This window comes from Tachyglossus aculeatus, chromosome 21, assembly GCF_015852505.1.
Source record: "Tachyglossus aculeatus isolate mTacAcu1 chromosome 21, mTacAcu1.pri, whole genome shotgun sequence".
NCBI classification, from domain to species: domain Eukaryota; kingdom Metazoa; phylum Chordata; class Mammalia; order Monotremata; family Tachyglossidae; genus Tachyglossus; species Tachyglossus aculeatus.
Window position 1 is genome coordinate 10,255,701 of NC_052086.1, and position 15,966 is coordinate 10,271,666.

The 15,966-nt window shown below is 60.1% G+C and overlaps 3 protein-coding genes across 5 annotated transcripts in view; 1 reads left to right on the forward strand and 2 right to left on the reverse strand.

The window, feature by feature from the left end:
• Window positions 1-2,615: 2,615 nt before the first annotated feature.
• Window positions 2,616-9,198, reverse strand: GNPTG (N-acetylglucosamine-1-phosphate transferase subunit gamma). Its single transcript, XM_038763151.1, has 11 exons — window positions 9,117-9,198; window positions 7,764-7,821; window positions 7,563-7,630; window positions 5,516-5,570; window positions 5,348-5,431; window positions 4,821-4,914; window positions 4,529-4,643; window positions 4,333-4,415; window positions 4,021-4,152; window positions 3,023-3,104; window positions 2,616-2,831 (listed from the first exon to the last, which is right to left on the reverse strand). The coding sequence occupies exons 2-11, from the start codon at window positions 7,793-7,795 to the stop codon at window positions 2,677-2,679; spliced, it is 900 nt and encodes a 299-aa protein (XP_038619079.1). The 5' UTR covers window positions 7,796-7,821; window positions 9,117-9,198; the 3' UTR covers window positions 2,616-2,676.
• A 202-nt stretch (window positions 9,199-9,400) lies between these two features.
• Window positions 9,401-12,283, forward strand: TSR3 (TSR3 ribosome maturation factor). 2 transcript variants are annotated; one of them, XM_038762522.1, is made up of 5 exons: window positions 9,401-9,715; window positions 10,500-10,693; window positions 11,343-11,522; window positions 11,652-11,715; window positions 11,839-12,283. In XM_038762522.1, the coding sequence occupies exons 1-5, from the start codon at window positions 9,417-9,419 to the stop codon at window positions 12,017-12,019; spliced, it is 918 nt and encodes a 305-aa protein (XP_038618450.1). In that variant the 5' UTR covers window positions 9,401-9,416; the 3' UTR covers window positions 12,020-12,283. The 2 variants fall into 2 exon arrangements, with proteins under 2 accessions (XP_038618450.1, XP_038618452.1); XM_038762524.1 differs by having other exon boundaries at window positions 9,401-9,694.
• Window positions 12,284-12,314: 31 nt separating this feature from the next.
• BAIAP3 (BAI1 associated protein 3) overlaps window positions 12,315-15,966 on the reverse strand; it is a 42,873-nt gene continuing 39,221 nt past the window's right edge. For both annotated transcript variants that reach the window (XM_038762521.1, XM_038762520.1), the window contains exons 29-34: window positions 15,774-15,845; window positions 15,251-15,331; window positions 14,419-14,539; window positions 14,189-14,312; window positions 13,449-13,651; window positions 12,315-13,312 (exon numbers count right to left, since the gene is read on the reverse strand). In XM_038762521.1, coding sequence (XP_038618449.1) covers window positions 13,209-13,312; window positions 13,449-13,651; window positions 14,189-14,312; window positions 14,419-14,539; window positions 15,251-15,331; window positions 15,774-15,845 — 705 coding nt within the window. In that variant the 3' untranslated portion in view covers window positions 12,315-13,208. The remainder of the gene's footprint in view (window positions 13,313-13,448; window positions 13,652-14,188; window positions 14,313-14,418; window positions 14,540-15,250; window positions 15,332-15,773; window positions 15,846-15,966) is intronic.

Here is a 15,966-nt window from a genome sequence, read left to right on the forward strand (position 1 = left end):
ACCCCTCCACTTGTCAGCTGTGTGACTTTGGGCCAGTCACTTCGATTCTCTGGGCCTCAGTTCCCTCATCTGGAAAATGGGGATGAAGACAGTGGGCCCCATGTGGAACAACCTGATCACCCTGTATCTATCCCGGTGCTTAGAACAGTGCTTGGCACATAGTAAGCGCTTAATACCATCATCATGATTCAGTCAATCACCTATTGGGGAGCAGGGAATATGTTCTATTGGACTCTCGCTTAGTACAGTGCTCTGCACTTAATAAGCGCTCAGTAAATACAATTGGGCGACTGCATCCTAATACCATTGCCCAATGCTGGTCCTTTCTCCCACTCTATTTTTTTTTACAGTGTTCGTTAAACACTTACCGTATGCCAAACACTGTTCTAAGCACCGGGGTAGAGGCAAGCTACTCAGGTTGGACACAGTCCCCGTCCCGCCCAAGGCTCACAGTCAATCTTCATTTTCCAGATGAGGGAACGAGGCCCAGAGAAGTGAAGCGACTTGCCCAAGGTCGCCCAGCAAACAGCCAGCAGAGCGGCGATTAGAACCTGGCTCTTCTGACTCCCGGACTCTTTCTACTAGGCCGTGCTGCTTCTCAAATAACTCCTCTCATCTGTTTTCCCCATTAATCAGGGTTGTTTGAGCACCTACTGCAGCGTGGCTCAGTGGAAAGAGCCCGGGCTTTGGAGTCAGAGGTCATGGGTTCAATTGTCAGCTGTGTGACTTTGGGCAAGTCACTTAACTTCTCTGTGCCTCAGCTTCCTCATCTGTAAAATGGGGATGAAGACTGTGAGCCCCACGTGGGACAACCTGATAACCTTGTATCCCCCTGGTGCTTAGAACAGTGCTTTGCACATAGTAAGCGCTTAACAAATACCATTATTATTATTACTGAGTGCAGAGCACTAGACTAAGCGCTCAGGAGACCAGATCCCCGCCCTCTAGGAGCTAACTGTCATTTGTTCATTCAGTCAATAGTATCTGAGGGCTTGCTGTGTGTGGAGCACTGTACCGTGAGCCCGTTGTTGGGTAGGGACCGTCTCTATATGTTGCCGACTTGTAATTCCCAAGTACTTAATACAGTGCTCTGCACACAGTAAGCGCTCAATAAATACGACTGAATGAATGAATGTACTGAGCGCTCGGAAGAGTCCGATAGAATAATAAATGGACACGTCCCCTGCCCGCAACAAGCTTACAGCTCAGAGGGGAAGACGGGCATGAATAGAAATCATCTCCAGTCGAGTCTGTAAACTCCTGGAGGCCCCGGGACTCCCTTTCTGCTTCACTTCTTCCCTCGGTGAGCGCTCAGCAGAGTTATGGAGCGCTGCCTCCCCATCTCCTTTCCATCCATGGAGAAGCAGCGTGGTTCAGCGGAAAGAGCACGGGCTTTGGAGTCGGAGGTCATGGGTTCGAATCCCAGCTCCACCAATTGTCAGCTGTGTGACTTTGGGTAAGCCGCTTAACTTCTCTGGGCCTCAGTGACCTCGTCTGGAAAATGGGGAGTAAGCGCTTAATAAATGCCACTATCATTATTATTATCATAGGTGCTCGATCCATACCGTTGACAGATAGATTGAGTGAAACAAGGCCCACTGGAAGGGGGCTTGGGGAGAAGGGGTGGAGAAGCTGGGTGGAGAAACCAAGCAGTCAGGGGCAGCCAAGGGACAGTGGAGGTGACTGTGGGGGTCCTGGGACAGTAAGGGTGACTGTGGGGTGCAGGGGGCGGCCAGGTAGGGACACCGAAGTCAGTTGTGGGGGTCGGGGGGTGGCTGCGGGATCGGGGGGGTGGTAAAAGTGGGGTCACAGAGTGGCCAGGTGGGGACATTGGGAACAGCTGTGGGGGTCCAAGGGTGGCTATGGGGCAGCAGGGGGGACTGAGTGGTCTGGGGGATGCCAGGTGGAGACACCAAGGTGACTGTGGAGGTCTGGGGGAGGCCAGGTGGGGACACCGGGGCGACTGTGGGGCACGGGGAAGGACGGGTGGGGACACCAGCGTGACTGTGGGGATCTGGGGGGAGGCTGGGTGGGGACACCGGGGGGACTGTGGGGGTCTGGGGGAGGCCGGGTAGGGATACCAGCATGACTGTGGGGCACGGGGGAGACCTTGGCGCATCCAGACCCGACCCTTGACGTCTTTCCTTGTGTGCCTGTTGCGTGCTCCTTGCAGCCGGGAACGTGAGCGAGCGAGCGAGCGACCAAAGACGTGTCCCCACGGGGAGTCGGGAAGAGCCGGCGCTGGGCTCCTTTCCTCATACGGAACATCCTTGGGCACCGTCCGCGGGCCGGGGGCTCTTCCCCTCCGTCATTTCGGTTGCCCGTTTGTCCTTCACTGTGTTTCCGACGTGAATAGCGATACGATCTCTGTCACGATAGAGTTGCGTTACCGTGGTCGGCCCGAGACCAAAATCCAACACGGAACTATTCCTTCGGATTTAACTTACGGAAGCCGCTAGCGAGGTCTGAGCGTCTAAGACGAGAACGTCCTTCTGGTCGGGAGTATCCGTGGCCCAGAGGGTAGTATTTATAAAGGCGTAATCATCCTACTCGTAGTGAATTGTTTAAAATGGTTAACGTTGGTTAAATTTTTTTACACTCTAGCACTTATGCAACGGTTTACAAAATCCATGGAATTATTTTTATTATCCGTATGGGCATTAAAATTTTGAATCTTTACGGGGTGTCGTTCTTGGGCCGGGCGGGAGGGCGGTCCCGCTGTAGTGTTGGCGTTCGGGGGGTCGGTGCGGTGGGCTCCGGCCGTTCCCGAGGTGGGGAGCGGGGAAGGGGGTGCCGGGGGCCGAGAGTTGGCCTGTGGCTGCTTGGCGAGGCTGAGCGGAAAAGGGAGAGAAGCGGCTGGGGGGCGCAGGCCGGACCCCCACAACCACCTCCCCCCTGTGGGATGGGGATGAGGGAGGCAGGAACGTAATAATAATAATTAATCATGGTATTTGTTAGGCGCTTACCATAGGCCAGGCACTGGACTAAGAGCTCAGAAAGTACAATTCACAAGTACACTTACCCTGGGCCTGGGCGTAGGGGATGCCATGTTGTCCCAGCAGCGCTCTCAGCCTCTTCAGCTCCTTGGACGCCTCTCTGTATTCCTAGAGGAGACGACGATTTCTTTTTATTATCGGCCTTCTCCCCCTGGGCGGCTGGAAGCTCACCGCGGGCAGGGAATCTGTCTACCCACTCTGTTGAACTGAACTCTGCCAAGCCTATAGTGCAGTGCAGTGCACTTGGGAAACGCTCAATAAATACCACGGGTTGAGGCTAACCAATAATAACCGCTGGGGTAGGGAGACCAAGTCGATTCACCTGTGCTGGGCAGCAGCAGCATGGGAAACTGTCAGAGGCGGATGAGCAAGTGATCAAAGCAGCGCTGCTTAGTGGAAAAAGCCCGGGCTTGAGAGTCAGAGGTCGTGGGTTCTAATCCCCACTCTGCCACTTGTCTACTGGGTGACCCTGGACAAGTCACAACTTCTCTGTGCTTCAGTGACCTCATCTGTAAAATGGGGATGAAGACTGTGAGCCCCATGCGGGACAACCAGACCACCTTGGATCTACCCCAGCGCTTAGAACAGCGCTTAACAAATACCAACATCATTATTATTATCAAAATGTTGATCAGAGACAACGACAGAGACTCAGGTTTCTACTGTGCAGAAGGCGGAAGGTGATAGATCACTTCTGCATCTTTACCAAAGAATCTCAACGGATACACATACCCTAACTACTTAATGCCTGAAGAGGAGAGTATCCAGGGAGTCACTATGGGTCGGAAACGACTTGACGGCATTTGAAGAAGGGGTAGTTTCAGGCATTCATTCAGTCGTATTTACTGAGCGCTTACTGTGTGCAGGACTGTGCTAAGCGCTTGGGAGAGTACAACAGAACAGTGAGTAGACAGATTCTGGTACAAGTTAATCAGGGCGGACACAGTCCCTGTCCCACATGAGGCTCACAGTAGGTGCCCAATAAATACCACTGATGATGATGGGGTGGGGGGTCTGCTCCTACCTTACTGCACTGCTCCAGGTTCTCAAACCCAGGCTCCCCGCCGCCTCCAGCTCCGGTCCAGGCGATGCTCTCCTCAGGGGCTCTTAGATAGCCTGCATCCTCAAAGATGGCCCTCAGCACCTTTTCATGGCCCTGGGCAAGGACGAGGGTACGTGTTGTGCCAGATCCCTCCCCTCAGCGAGGTGGCCGCTCTAACGACCAGAAGCTCTGGAAGGCCTCCCGCCAGCCCAGTCAGGAGCAGGCAGACCGTCGGGCCACCGGCCTTCTGCCGGCCCCCGATCCCCTGCCCTGGCAGCCTCCGGTGGGCCTCACCTGGGGTGTGATCAGCTCGTCCACCAGCGCCTGCTCGGCCTCGTCCCACCGGTGTTGCAGGGCCCACGGCAGGGTCGGGTAAACTGGACGGACAAAGCCCGGAGGGCAGGGCGGGGGGTGACTCCTTAATGGGGCCTGGAGCCGCAGACCGGACCCTCCCGACCGGGCCCGCCCCGTCCCTGGCCCCCTGACCTACCCAGCAGGGCGTGGGGGTGGCAGACCAGCGGCGTCTCGAAGGTGAGGGAGTATACGCACGTGCTGGGCTCCGACACCTGAGCCAGGCGGTGGCTCTTTCCACAAGCAAGGTCCACCTGGGGGTTGCCGGGGGCGGGGAGGGGGGAGCACGGTCAGGTCAGACGGCGGAAAGAGCGAGGGAGGGGAGCGGAGGAGAAGAGGAAGCCGAGCGGGACTGGGATTGGAATCTGGGACTCCCGCCAGGCCCCGGTGGCTCCCCGGAGCCGTTTCCGACTCTGAGGGGGCAGGGAGACCTTGGTCTGCCGGTTCCTGCTGGCGCAGGAGTCGCCGTCTCTCATCCACATGCCCGTGAACGTGTTGTTGGCGATCTCCCACTCGTGCCAGATCCTGCAAAGGGGCAGAGCCGGACTCTGTTCCCGCCAACTCCCTCGCTGCCAGCCGGCCGTGGCGCTGGAGTGGCCGAAGGGCAGCGGGGCGGCCATCTGCCCGGAGCCTAGAGCATCACCGGAGGTGGCAGGGAGCCATGTCGCTGCCCCAGACGCTACCCCGTTCCCGAGTGCCAGGGGGGCTAAAATGGGGCGGGGGGGGGGCAGCTTTCTCCACGTTCTGGCCACGGTGGGTAAAAATGCCCCCACACTCCAAACCCGACCTCGGCTCATCCCAAGGGCGCGTCCTTCCCCACCCAGCCCACCCCACAGGAAACGGAGGGCGAAGGAAGCCAGGCTGAGGCGACCGTCCGCACCGGGCTTCTTCCCCCGTGGAGAAGGGCGAGGGGCGGCAACCCTAACCCCCCTGGGAGGAAGGGGGATCCCCGTCTCACCCCAGAATCCCGCTGTAGGCGTTCCAGCGAAAAGTCTGCTCGTGCTGGGTGACGTTGTGGAATGGGCAGAACTCGTATTTGTACCTGTGGAGACTCGTGCCGTCACCCTCCCATCCCGTACAAAACAGACACACACACCCCACTCCCAGACTCCTCGTAGCCTCTTACGTGGACTCCACAAGGCTGAAGCACTTTCCTGCGAGTCTGAAGAGATGGGCCGGCCCTAGGGGACACAGAAAGGGAGAATACATTTATATTTATTGAGAATCTACTGTGTGCACAGCATTGTACTAAGCACTGGGGAGAGTACCCTATAACAATAAACAGGCACATTCCCTGCCCATGAGCTCATAGTCTAGAGATCAGTGGTATTTACTGAGCACTCATTATGCGCAGGGCACTGTACTAAGCACTTGGGAGATTCCAGGAGAACAGAATTGGTAGACAGGTTACCTGCCCACGAGGAGATTACAGACTAGCCGGGGAGACAGTGGGGAAACGGCAGAGTAGAAAGGGACAGGACTGCAGTAGGGCTGGGGGTGGAGTAACAGAGCAAAGGGATGGAGCCCCGGTTGCAAGCGAGAAGCAGCGTGGCCTAGTGGATAGAGCCCGGGCCTGGATGTCTGAAGGACCTGGTTCTAATCCCGGCCCCACCATTTCTTTTCCCCCCGCAAAGGTATTTGTTGAGCACTTACTATGTACTAAGAGCTGGGATAGATACAAGGTAATCAGGTCCCACATGGGGCTCACATTCTTAAACCCCGCTTTACAGATGAGGTACCGGAGGCTCAGAGAAGTGACTTACCCAAGGTCATAAAGCAGCTGAGGTGGAGCCGGGATTAGAAGCCAGGTCCTTCTGATTCCCAGGCCTGTTCTCTATCCAATTCTTCTTGCTTCTTGACTCTATGGCCCAGCCCGCACACTTCGCTCCTCTAACGCCAACCTACTCACTGTACCTCCATCTCGTCTATCTCGCCGCCGACCTCTCGCCCACGTCCTCCGGTGCCTGCCCATCTCCCTCCGCAACCAACAACCTTCTTACCGTCAGCTTTAAAGCCCTCAGTCGGCTTTCCACCTCCCAGACCCACAGCACTTCCGTACAAATATGTAATTTTATTTATCCCTTTGTTCTTCCCCTCTCCTAACCCCGCAGCGGTTATGTCCATATCTGTAATTTTATTTACTTGTATTGATGTCTGTCTCTCCCCCACAGACTGTAAGCTCACTGTGGGCAGGGAATGTGACCATATACTGTTGCACTGTACTCTCCCAAGTGCTTAGTACAAGTTTCCTGCGCACAGTAAGCGCTCAATAAGTACGGATGAATGAACCCCCCCTCCCCTTTCATATCTGACAGACCTCCTCCACTCTCCCCACCTTCAAATTCCTCCTAAAATCCCATCTCCCCCAAGAAGCCTTCCCTGAAATCGCCCTCATTTCCCCATCTTTCCTCCCCTCTACATTCACTATGCAGCCCTTAAGTACTCTGATACCCTCACCAGCCCCACAGCACTTATATCGACAGTCTTATAATCTATTATTTCCCTTACCAGTAATTTATTTTAAATGGCTCTCGACTGTGAGCTCGTTTGTGGGCACGGAATGTGTCTGTTATACTGCTTATACCGTACTCTCCCAAGCGCTTAATACAGTGCTCAGCACACAGCGGTCCCGGGTTCTAGTCCCTGCTCTGCCAACTTCTCCTGTGTGGCCTTGGGCAAACCACTTGACCTCCCCATGCCTCAGTTTCCCCAGCTGTAAATTGGAGATAATACCTATGATAAGAAAGACGGTATTTGTTAAGTGCTTACTATGTGCCAGGCACTGTACTATGCACTGGGATGGATACAAACAGGGTTGGTTGGACATAGTGCCCACCTTGCATAGGGCTCAGTCTTCATCCCCATTTTACAGATGGAGTAACTGAAGCTCAGAGAAGTTAAGCGACTTACTCGAGGCCACATAACAGACAAGTGGTTGAACCCTATCTCTCAGGATTGTTGTGGGGTATCAATAAAAATAAGTAATGTAAGGCACTCTGGTAACAAAAGCACCAAATAAAAATTCCCTCTAGACTGCGGTAGGGAATTTGTCTGTTTATTGTTCCACTGTACTCTCTTAAGTGTGTTCTGCACACAGTAAGTGCTCAATAAATATATTTGAATGGGGGCTGGGCTCCCTCACCCATCCCCAATGTCCGGGGGCCGGGACGCACCTGTCACCGCCGAGGGATCCCTCTTGGGCTGCAGCCGGTTGGTCTGGGGCATGAAAGGGTTGTTTATTCTGTCACCAAAACACACCCTGGTCAGCAGAGAGTGTTCCCTGCCCTCTTTCCCCCCGACCCCCCATCCCAGGGCCCCCCTGACAGCCGGCAGCCTGGGGGGACCGGGGACCCCAGGTTTGGAAAGCCCCTTACCCAAAAGTGTTCGGCTCTTCTACCACCTTCATCTTGCCAGCGCCGGTGGGGAGGGGCCCTGGGGGGTCGGGGAGGGGGAGACAGAGTCATAAACTGGGGGCAGCCAAGGGACAGTGGAGGTGACTGGGGGGGGGTCCAGGGTGGCCATGGGACAGCGGAGGTAACTTTGGGGATCCAAGGACAGCTGTGGGACAGTGAGGGTGCCTGTCGGGGGCGGCCTGGTAGGGACACCGAAGGCAGTTGTGGGGGTCCGGGGGGCGGCTGCGGGATGGTGGGGAGGTAAATGTGGGGTCACAGAGTGGCCAGGTGGGGACACTGGGAACGGCTGTGGGGTCCATGGGTGGCTGTGGGGAAGCAGGGGCGACTGAGGGGTCTGGGGGAGGCCGGGTGGGGACACCGGGGGGACTGTGGGGGCCTGGGGGAGGCCGGGTGGGGACACCAGAGTGACTCTGGGGGTCTGGGGGAGGACACCAGTGTGACTGGGGTCACGGGAAAGCCTGAAGGGTCTGGGGGAGGCCGGGTGGAGACACCAGGGTGACTGGGGGGGGTCTGGGGAAGGCCGGGTGGGGACACCAGTGTGACTGTGGGGCACGGGGGAGGCTGAGGGGTGTGGGAGAGGCCGGATGGGGACATCAGGGGGACTGTGGAGCACGGAGAAGGCTGTGGGGGACAAAACTGGGGCAAGATTGGGACATGGGGGCAGCTGTGAAGATCTGGGGTAGCCGTGGGATATCAGGGGTGATAGTGGGGTCCGGGGGAGGCCGGGTGGGGACAGTGGGGTGACTGTGGGGCACAGGAGAGGCTGAGGGGTCTGGGGGAGGCCGGGTGGGGACAGTGAGGTGACTGTGGAGGTCTGGGGGAGGCCGGGTGGGGACACCAAGGTGACTGTGGGGCACAGGGGAGGCTGAGGGGTCTGGGGGAGGCCGGGTGGGGTACAGGGGTGACTGGGGTCGGGGGGGGGCAGGGTGGGGACAGTGAGGGTGACTGGGGGGCACAGGAGAGGCTGAGGGATCTGGGGGAGGCCGGGTGGGGACAGTGAGGTGACTGTGGAGGTCTGGGGGAGGCCGGGTGGGGACGCCAAGGTGACTGTGGGGCACGGGGGAGGCCGGGTGGGGTACAGGGGTGACTGTGGGGGCTCGGGGGGGGGGGGGCTGCCATGAGGAGCCGCAGAGGACTATGGGGCCCCGGAGGATGCCGGGTAGGAACCCCGGGGGCAGCTGTGGGATTTCGAGGATGGCCAAGGGACATGTGGGGGGGGGGGGGGGACACCGGGGTCAGAGGTCAGCCGTGGGGGGGGGGTGTCTGAGGATGGCTGCGAGGCCCAGGGGTCGGCCAGGAGGAGGCGACGCTCACCGCGGGGCCCCAAGCCGAGCAGGACGACGAGCAAGACGGCGAGCGACGGACCGGCCCTCAGGGGGCCCGCCGGGCCCGGCCCGGGCGCCATGCCTCGCGCGCAGGCGCGCGCGCGGCCCCGGGTCACGCGGACGGAGGCGCGCCGCCCACGTGAGCCCGGGCTCCGGGCCTCGCGCGCAGGCGCGCTGCACGGGTCACGCGGACGGAGGAGCGCCGCCCCCCCCCCCCCCGCGCGCGCGCGCGTGCGCAGGCGCGGTGGCGGCGGGGACAGCGTGCCACGGCGGCGGCGGGAAGGCCGCCATGGGGCCGAAGAAGCCGAGGCCTGCGAGGGGAGGCCGAGGCCCAGGCCGAGGCCGGAGATGCGAGGCCTTTGGAGACGAAGGGGAAGGAGAAAGGGAGGCTGAAGCCGGGGCTTTGTCCGGGGTGGGCCCCCTGCCCTGCCCGCTGGCCATGTGGGAGCTGGGACACTGCGACCCGCGGAGGTGCACCGGACGCAAGTTGGCCAGACACGGCCTGGTGCGAAACCTGCGGCTCGGACAGCGCTTCCACGGCCTGGTCCTCAGCCCCAGGGGCGTCCAGTACGTGTCCCCCGCCGACAGGTACCGGCTCCGACCCCCGCGGGCGCGTTCTGCCCGCTCTAATATCTGTGGCCGAGTTGTACCGTCCAACAGTCGTACAGTGCTCGGCACGCAGTAAGCGCTCACTAAATACGATTGAATGGATAATAGTAGTGATGGTGGTATTGGTTAAGCTGTTACTGTGTGCTAAGCACTGGGGTGGATGCAAGGTGATCAGGTTGTCCCACCTGGGGCTCACGGTCTTCATCCCCATTTTACAGCCGAGGGGATTGAGGCACAGAGAAGTGACCTGCCCAAAGTCAAAGTGCTGACAGGTGGTGGAGCCGGGATTAGAACCCACAACTTCTGACTCCCAAGCCCGGGCTCTTTCCACCAAGCCACGTTGCTTTACAGATGAGGAAACCGAGGCCCCGAGAGGGGCAGCCACCCGCCCGTGACCACACGGTGCAGTGGGACACCGTGCCCTTTTCATTTCAGCCCCATTGCCCCCAGAGGAGGGGATGGAGGGGGAAGCAGAGGAGGCCCTGGCGAGGTGTGGGCATCTCACCCAGTGGGCTTTGGCAAGGTGTAGGCACCTCGCCTCGTTGGCCCTGGCAAGGTGTGGACACCTCGCCCCGTGTACCCCTGCAAGGTCCGGGCACCAAACCCGGTGAGCCCCAGTAAGGTGTCAGCACTTCTCCCCGTGAGTCTTGGCAGGATCGGGGCAAGGTGTGGGCATCTCACCCTGTGGGCCCTGGGAGTGTGGGCACCTCACCCCGTGGGCCCGGGTGGGCGAGCAACGGCCGGTCCCTGGTGGTCCCCGCAGGGAGCTGGTGGCGCAGCGCGGCGTGGCGGTCATCGACTGTTCCTGGGCCCGGCTGGAGGAGACGCCGTTCGGGAAGATGCGCGGGGGCCAGGCCCGCCTGCTCCCCTACCTCGTGGCCGCCAACCCCGTCAACTACGGGCGGCCCTGCAAGCTGTCCTGCGTCGAGGCCTTCGCCGCCACCTTCTCCATTCTGGGTGAGGCCCAGACCCTGTGACCGGCTCCGGCCCCACCCCAGCGGGTGCCCGGGGAAGAGTCGGTTTCTGGCCGGGCCCAAATTCGGCCCCTCCCTGGGAGGGAGTCGGGGTCCTTGCCGGCTAGCACACCTTCCTCCCTCACTCCCCTGCGCAGAGGTCGCTGCTCCCCGTTTCTCCCACCCCGGCCTGGGAGGCCCCAGGATTAACGTTTTCAACCACCTGCCTTCAGGTTTCCTCCTGCCGTCTCTCTGACCCCACAGGGCGGTGAGATCGGGCCTGCGGCAGATAGTAATAATAATAGTGGTATTGGTTAAGCGCTCACTGTGGGCCAGGTACTATACTAAATGCTGGGGGATACGAGCAAAACGGGTTGGACACAGTCCCTCATGGAGTTGACAGCCTTCACCCCCATTTGACAGATGAGGGAACTGGGGCCCAGAGAGGTGAAGTGACTTGCCCAAGATCACACAGCAGATAAGTGGTGGAACTGGGATTACTGACTCCCACGCCCGTGCCCTATCCACTTGGCCACGCTGCTTCTCAGATGCCCACGGGGGCTTGGGGAGGTTGGGGGAACGACAGCTTCACCGGGGCTGGTGGCGGATGGGCCTTGGGGAAGGGGTCGGACGTGGGGTCTCTCCGACGGCAGGCTTTTCCGACCCGGCCCAGCTGCTGCTGGGGAAGTTCAAATGGGGGCAGGGCTTCCTGGAGCTGAACGGGGAGCTCCTGGCCCGGTACGCGGCCTGCCCGGGCCCCGACGAGGTGGCGCGGGTCGAGGAGGAGTTCCTCGCGGCGGCCGTGGCGAAGGAGAGCAGCGAGGAGGAGCTGGGTGAGAGCCCTGGGGGATCGGAGGGGCTGTTGTTGTTAATGGTACTCGTTAAGCACTTGCTACGGGCTGGGCACTGTTCTAAGCGCTTGTCGGTGAGGAGCCGAAAATCCATGTCCTCTCCCTCCCCAGACCCCTTTGACGTGGACTCAGGCAGAGAATTCATCAACCCCAACAGGCCCGTTGCAGCTGCCAGGTAACCCCCCCCCCGCCCCGGGGCTTCCGGCCGCCTCAGGAACTGGGGTCGTGGGGGTCCGAGCCAGGGCCCGCCCCCCTAACTCCAGACCGCCGGCCGCCCACCCTCCCTCCTCTCTTGCAGGTTGGCCACCACCAGCAGTGAAGAGGAGTCAGAGGATGAAGACAGCGAGGAGGACGAAAAGGAGGACAAAGATGGTGAGGAAGAGGAGGAGGAGGACACAGTAGAGGAGAAACGGACAGACCCAGCCTTGGCACCTGCCCTGGCGGTGGAGAAAGAATTGGAAACTGGCAATCGAGACTGAAGGACTTTGGCAATGGGGGGACTTCGGGTGGGAGCTGCCGAGGCCACTCGAACTTCGGTAGGTCTGGCGGCGGGCCCCAGATGAAGCCGGTGCCTGGGAGGAGCCCGCGATCCCATCCCGGAGCTGTTCCAGGGGTAGGAGGGCTCCATAAACAGACTCAGCGGGGATTGTCTGTGGCTGCCCTCTCGCCCGCCCATCCGTCCGCTAACTTCCTGTGGGGCTTTCTTGCCCCCCGACTGAGCAAAATAAATCCTGGCCCGGCTTCCCCCGTCCTCCCACCTCTCTCTCTCTGGGGACACTTGGGGTGGCAATTGCCATTTTGTCTTTTAATTGAGAAGTGAAAGACAAACGTAAACTGGGAGAGTAAGAAGACACAGCGGCCGCCACACAACACACGCGTCGTTGCCGAACACCTCTTCACGAGACTGACCTGGGGAGGCGGAGGGGGCATCCCCTTTCTGGTGCCAGCGGAGCCGGGAGGCGTTAGGGTGGGGGGCTGGGCTGAGTCTCCTCAGCCGTGCTGTCCCTTAGAACCATGCTGTCATATGGGTGGGGGATCGGGGCCAGCCACAGAGCGAGGTGGGGGGTTGCGGTGGGGGGGGTCTGCAGCTTTCCGGGCCCCGCTCTGGCCTCCGCTCCCCTGCTGTGGGTTGCCGGGTTCCCCCGCGGGCACGAGCTGTGGGGGCGAAGCTGGGCGGGTTGAGCTCACCGACAGTCCAGGAGTTCCTGCAGCCGTCGCCCCCGTGGGACTGCCAACCACAGACGATCCGTAGCCTTGAGCCAAGGCTCTAGTTCGTGGAGCCCGGGCCGATGTCCGACAACTGGCTGGCGGTCGTGGCGTCCGTGCCCTTTTTGGCTGCTCCGGCCCCTGGGGGGGTCAGGGTGGCACCGCGGGGGACAGTGAAGGATACACAGCGGCTCGGCACAGGGGATATCAGCAGCATGGCCGGGAAGCCGGGCACAGCGGGGGCGCCGCCCTGGCACCCCCCAGCCGGTAGGGAGGAGGGGGTAGAGGCACACGCAAGTCGGCGAGCGGGAAGCAGCCACCTGGCCAGCACCACGACACCATCACGAGGCCGTCACGACCACCACGAACGGGAGGGGCGGGGGGGGTTTCTGACGCACAGGCCAACCGGACACGGACGTGGGGGGCTCGGGTGGGGCGGGGAGGGAGGGGTAAGGCGGCCGCTCAGTCGGCGTCTCCCATGCACTTCTCCATCTCCTTCAGCTTCTTCACAAACTCCTGCGCCTCCTTGTCCAGGCGGCCTTCCAGCATTCGCAGGGCCGACTTCACTGCACGAGAGAGGCCCAGGCTCGGACCAAATGGGCGCCCCCCACCCCTCCTTCGTCCCCACCCCCGTCCCCCCAGGAGTCGGCCTGGCATCGCCAAGGAAAGGGAGCGGGGCCGGGAGGGGGTGGTCCGTGTTACCGTTGGCGGTGGGGCGGCGCAGCTGGAGGGTGACGGGCTGCACGTTCTTCCCGCCGGCGCCCGGCGCCTGGCTGAGGCCGCAGATGCCGCTCAGAGTGAGGGCCGCCTCGCCGGCAAAGTCGTTGGTGGAGAGCCAGTCGTGGTCCATGACGGTGAAGACCACGCAGGCCGCCCGCCGGCGGCACTGCTCCGCGGGCACCGAGCTGTAGGGGTGGGACGGCGGGGCGGCCCCGGGGGCCGGTAGTGTGGACGTGGTGGCCGCCCCCCTCCCCGCCCCGAAATGGCGGGATCCAGTCTAAGGTGGACGTCGTGCCCCGGCCCACCCTTTACCCTTGTAGCCTAATGCACAGGTTTGGGAGTCAAAAGGACCTGAGTTCTAATCCCACCTCCAACATTTGAGATGTGGGGCAGTTCCCTTCTCTTTTCCTCAGTTCCCTCAATCTGTAAAATGGGGGTGAAGACTGTGAGCCCCATGTGTCTAACCTGATTAGTCTGTATCTACCCTAGTGCTTAGTATAGTGCCTGGCACATAGTAAGCACTTAACAAGTACCATTTTAAAAAAAAAGAAAAGGGAAGGCCAGGAGCTCGGGGCAGGGAGGACTCTGAGCTTTCCCTGCCCCGCTGGCCCCCAAGTTGCTAGGGAGGAGACCTCAGGGGGCTAGTAGGGTGGGATCCTGGGAAGGGGCCAAGGTGTTCTTTGGCCAGCCCCCTTCCCACCGCGCAGCCCTGGGGGACTCACAAGTGGAACAGCTCATCGTAGACCGGGTGCAGGGTCTTGGCCTTGACCTGGGTCCTGTGGGCCCGTGCCAGTGGAAAGAGGTGGTGAGGGCACAGCTCTACGATGACGAAGGGGTCGCTCAGTCCTGGGCAGCGGGGTGGAGGGCGGAGGTCAGATGGTGCGCCCCCTTCTCTCCCCTCCTCCCCAAGGGGTCCCGGGCGCCCCGCTCCCTCCCCCGGGGTCCTACGCACCATTGGCATCGAGGGCGATGAGGTCGGCAGCGTGGAGGACCTCCACGGCCAGGCGCTGCTCCGCGGCCTCGTAGTAGCACTTGACCCGCAGTCGCCCGTACTTGCTCTGCTCCGAGGGTCTCTTGGGGAGAAAGACCACCCCCCCCCGACATCGCCGGCTGGGGTCAGTCCCGGATTCTGGGGCCGGGCCCAGACCCTGACCCACGGGGGGAAGTGACCGCACGGGAATCTTGGGGGTGGGAGAGGAGGGGATAGAAAAATCTCGCCGATGATCTCCAGCAAGGAGTCCCCTCCCCACTAGCCAGCCCAGGCTCCTCTGGGCCAGACACCCCCAGCCCACGGCCACTCCTATGGACCCAATAACCAAGGGAGACGGGGACAGGCCCCCATGCCAAGCTATATGCACACAATAATAATAATAATGGTATTTGTTAAGCAATTACTATGTGCAAAGCACTGTTCTAAGCACTGGAGGGATACAAGGTGATCAGGTTGTCCCACGGGGGGCTCACAGTTTTCATCCCCATTTTACAGATGAGGGAACTGAGGCCCAGTGAAGTGACTTGCCCAAAGTCACACAGCTGACAAGTGGCAGAGCCGGGATTTGAACCCATGATCTCTGATTCCAAAGCCCGTGCTCTTTCCACTGAGCCACGCTGCTTCTCATCATTAACAAAATAAATAAAATAGTAACTATGTGCAATATAGAGTAATTAACCTGTACAAATATACCCAAGAGCTGTGGGGAGTGGAAGGAGGTAGGGCTGGGGGGGATGGGGAGGAGGAGAGGAAAAAGGGGGCTCGGTCTGGGAATTATTATTATCATTATTACCTGTTTGAGTTTATCCAGGTAATACTGCTCGATGCACTCTGCGGTGGAGCACTTGTGCAGCCGCAGCTCCTCCTCCAGGGTCTGAGTGGGCCGGGGGCAGGGTCAGCGCCAGGTAATAATAATAATAATAACAATAATAATAATAATAATAATAATAATAATGACATTTTATTAAGCGCTTACTATGTGCAAAGCACTGTTCTAAGCGCAGGGGAGGATGCAAGGTAATCAGGTTGTCACACGGGGGCCTCACAGTCTTAATCCCCATTGTACTTCCCAAGCACTTAGTCCAGTGCTCTGCACACAGTAAGCGCTCAATAAATACGATTGAATGAACGAATGCATTTTACAGATGAGGGCACTGAGGCCCAGAGAAGTTAGGTGACTTGCCCAAAGTCACCCAGCGGCCAGTTGGTGGAGCGGGGATTTGAACCCATGACCTCTGCCTGCAATGCCCAGAGTCGGGGTGAGGAGGGCCCCAGAGGGGTCCCCAGCCTCCCCAGGCCCGGGCCGGTGCCGGTACCTTGAAGTTGGCATCCCTCAGGCTGTCGAGGGGCAGGCCCTGGCCCTCCGCGTGGAAGAAGTCCACCAGCGCCTGCGCCACGAGGGGACGGCACGTCACGCCGAGCCACGCCCACCTCCCCGCCCACTTGGCCCTAAGCCCCGCCCACAGTCCCGCCCACGCGACCCTTTGGCACGCCCATTTGGCCCTAAGC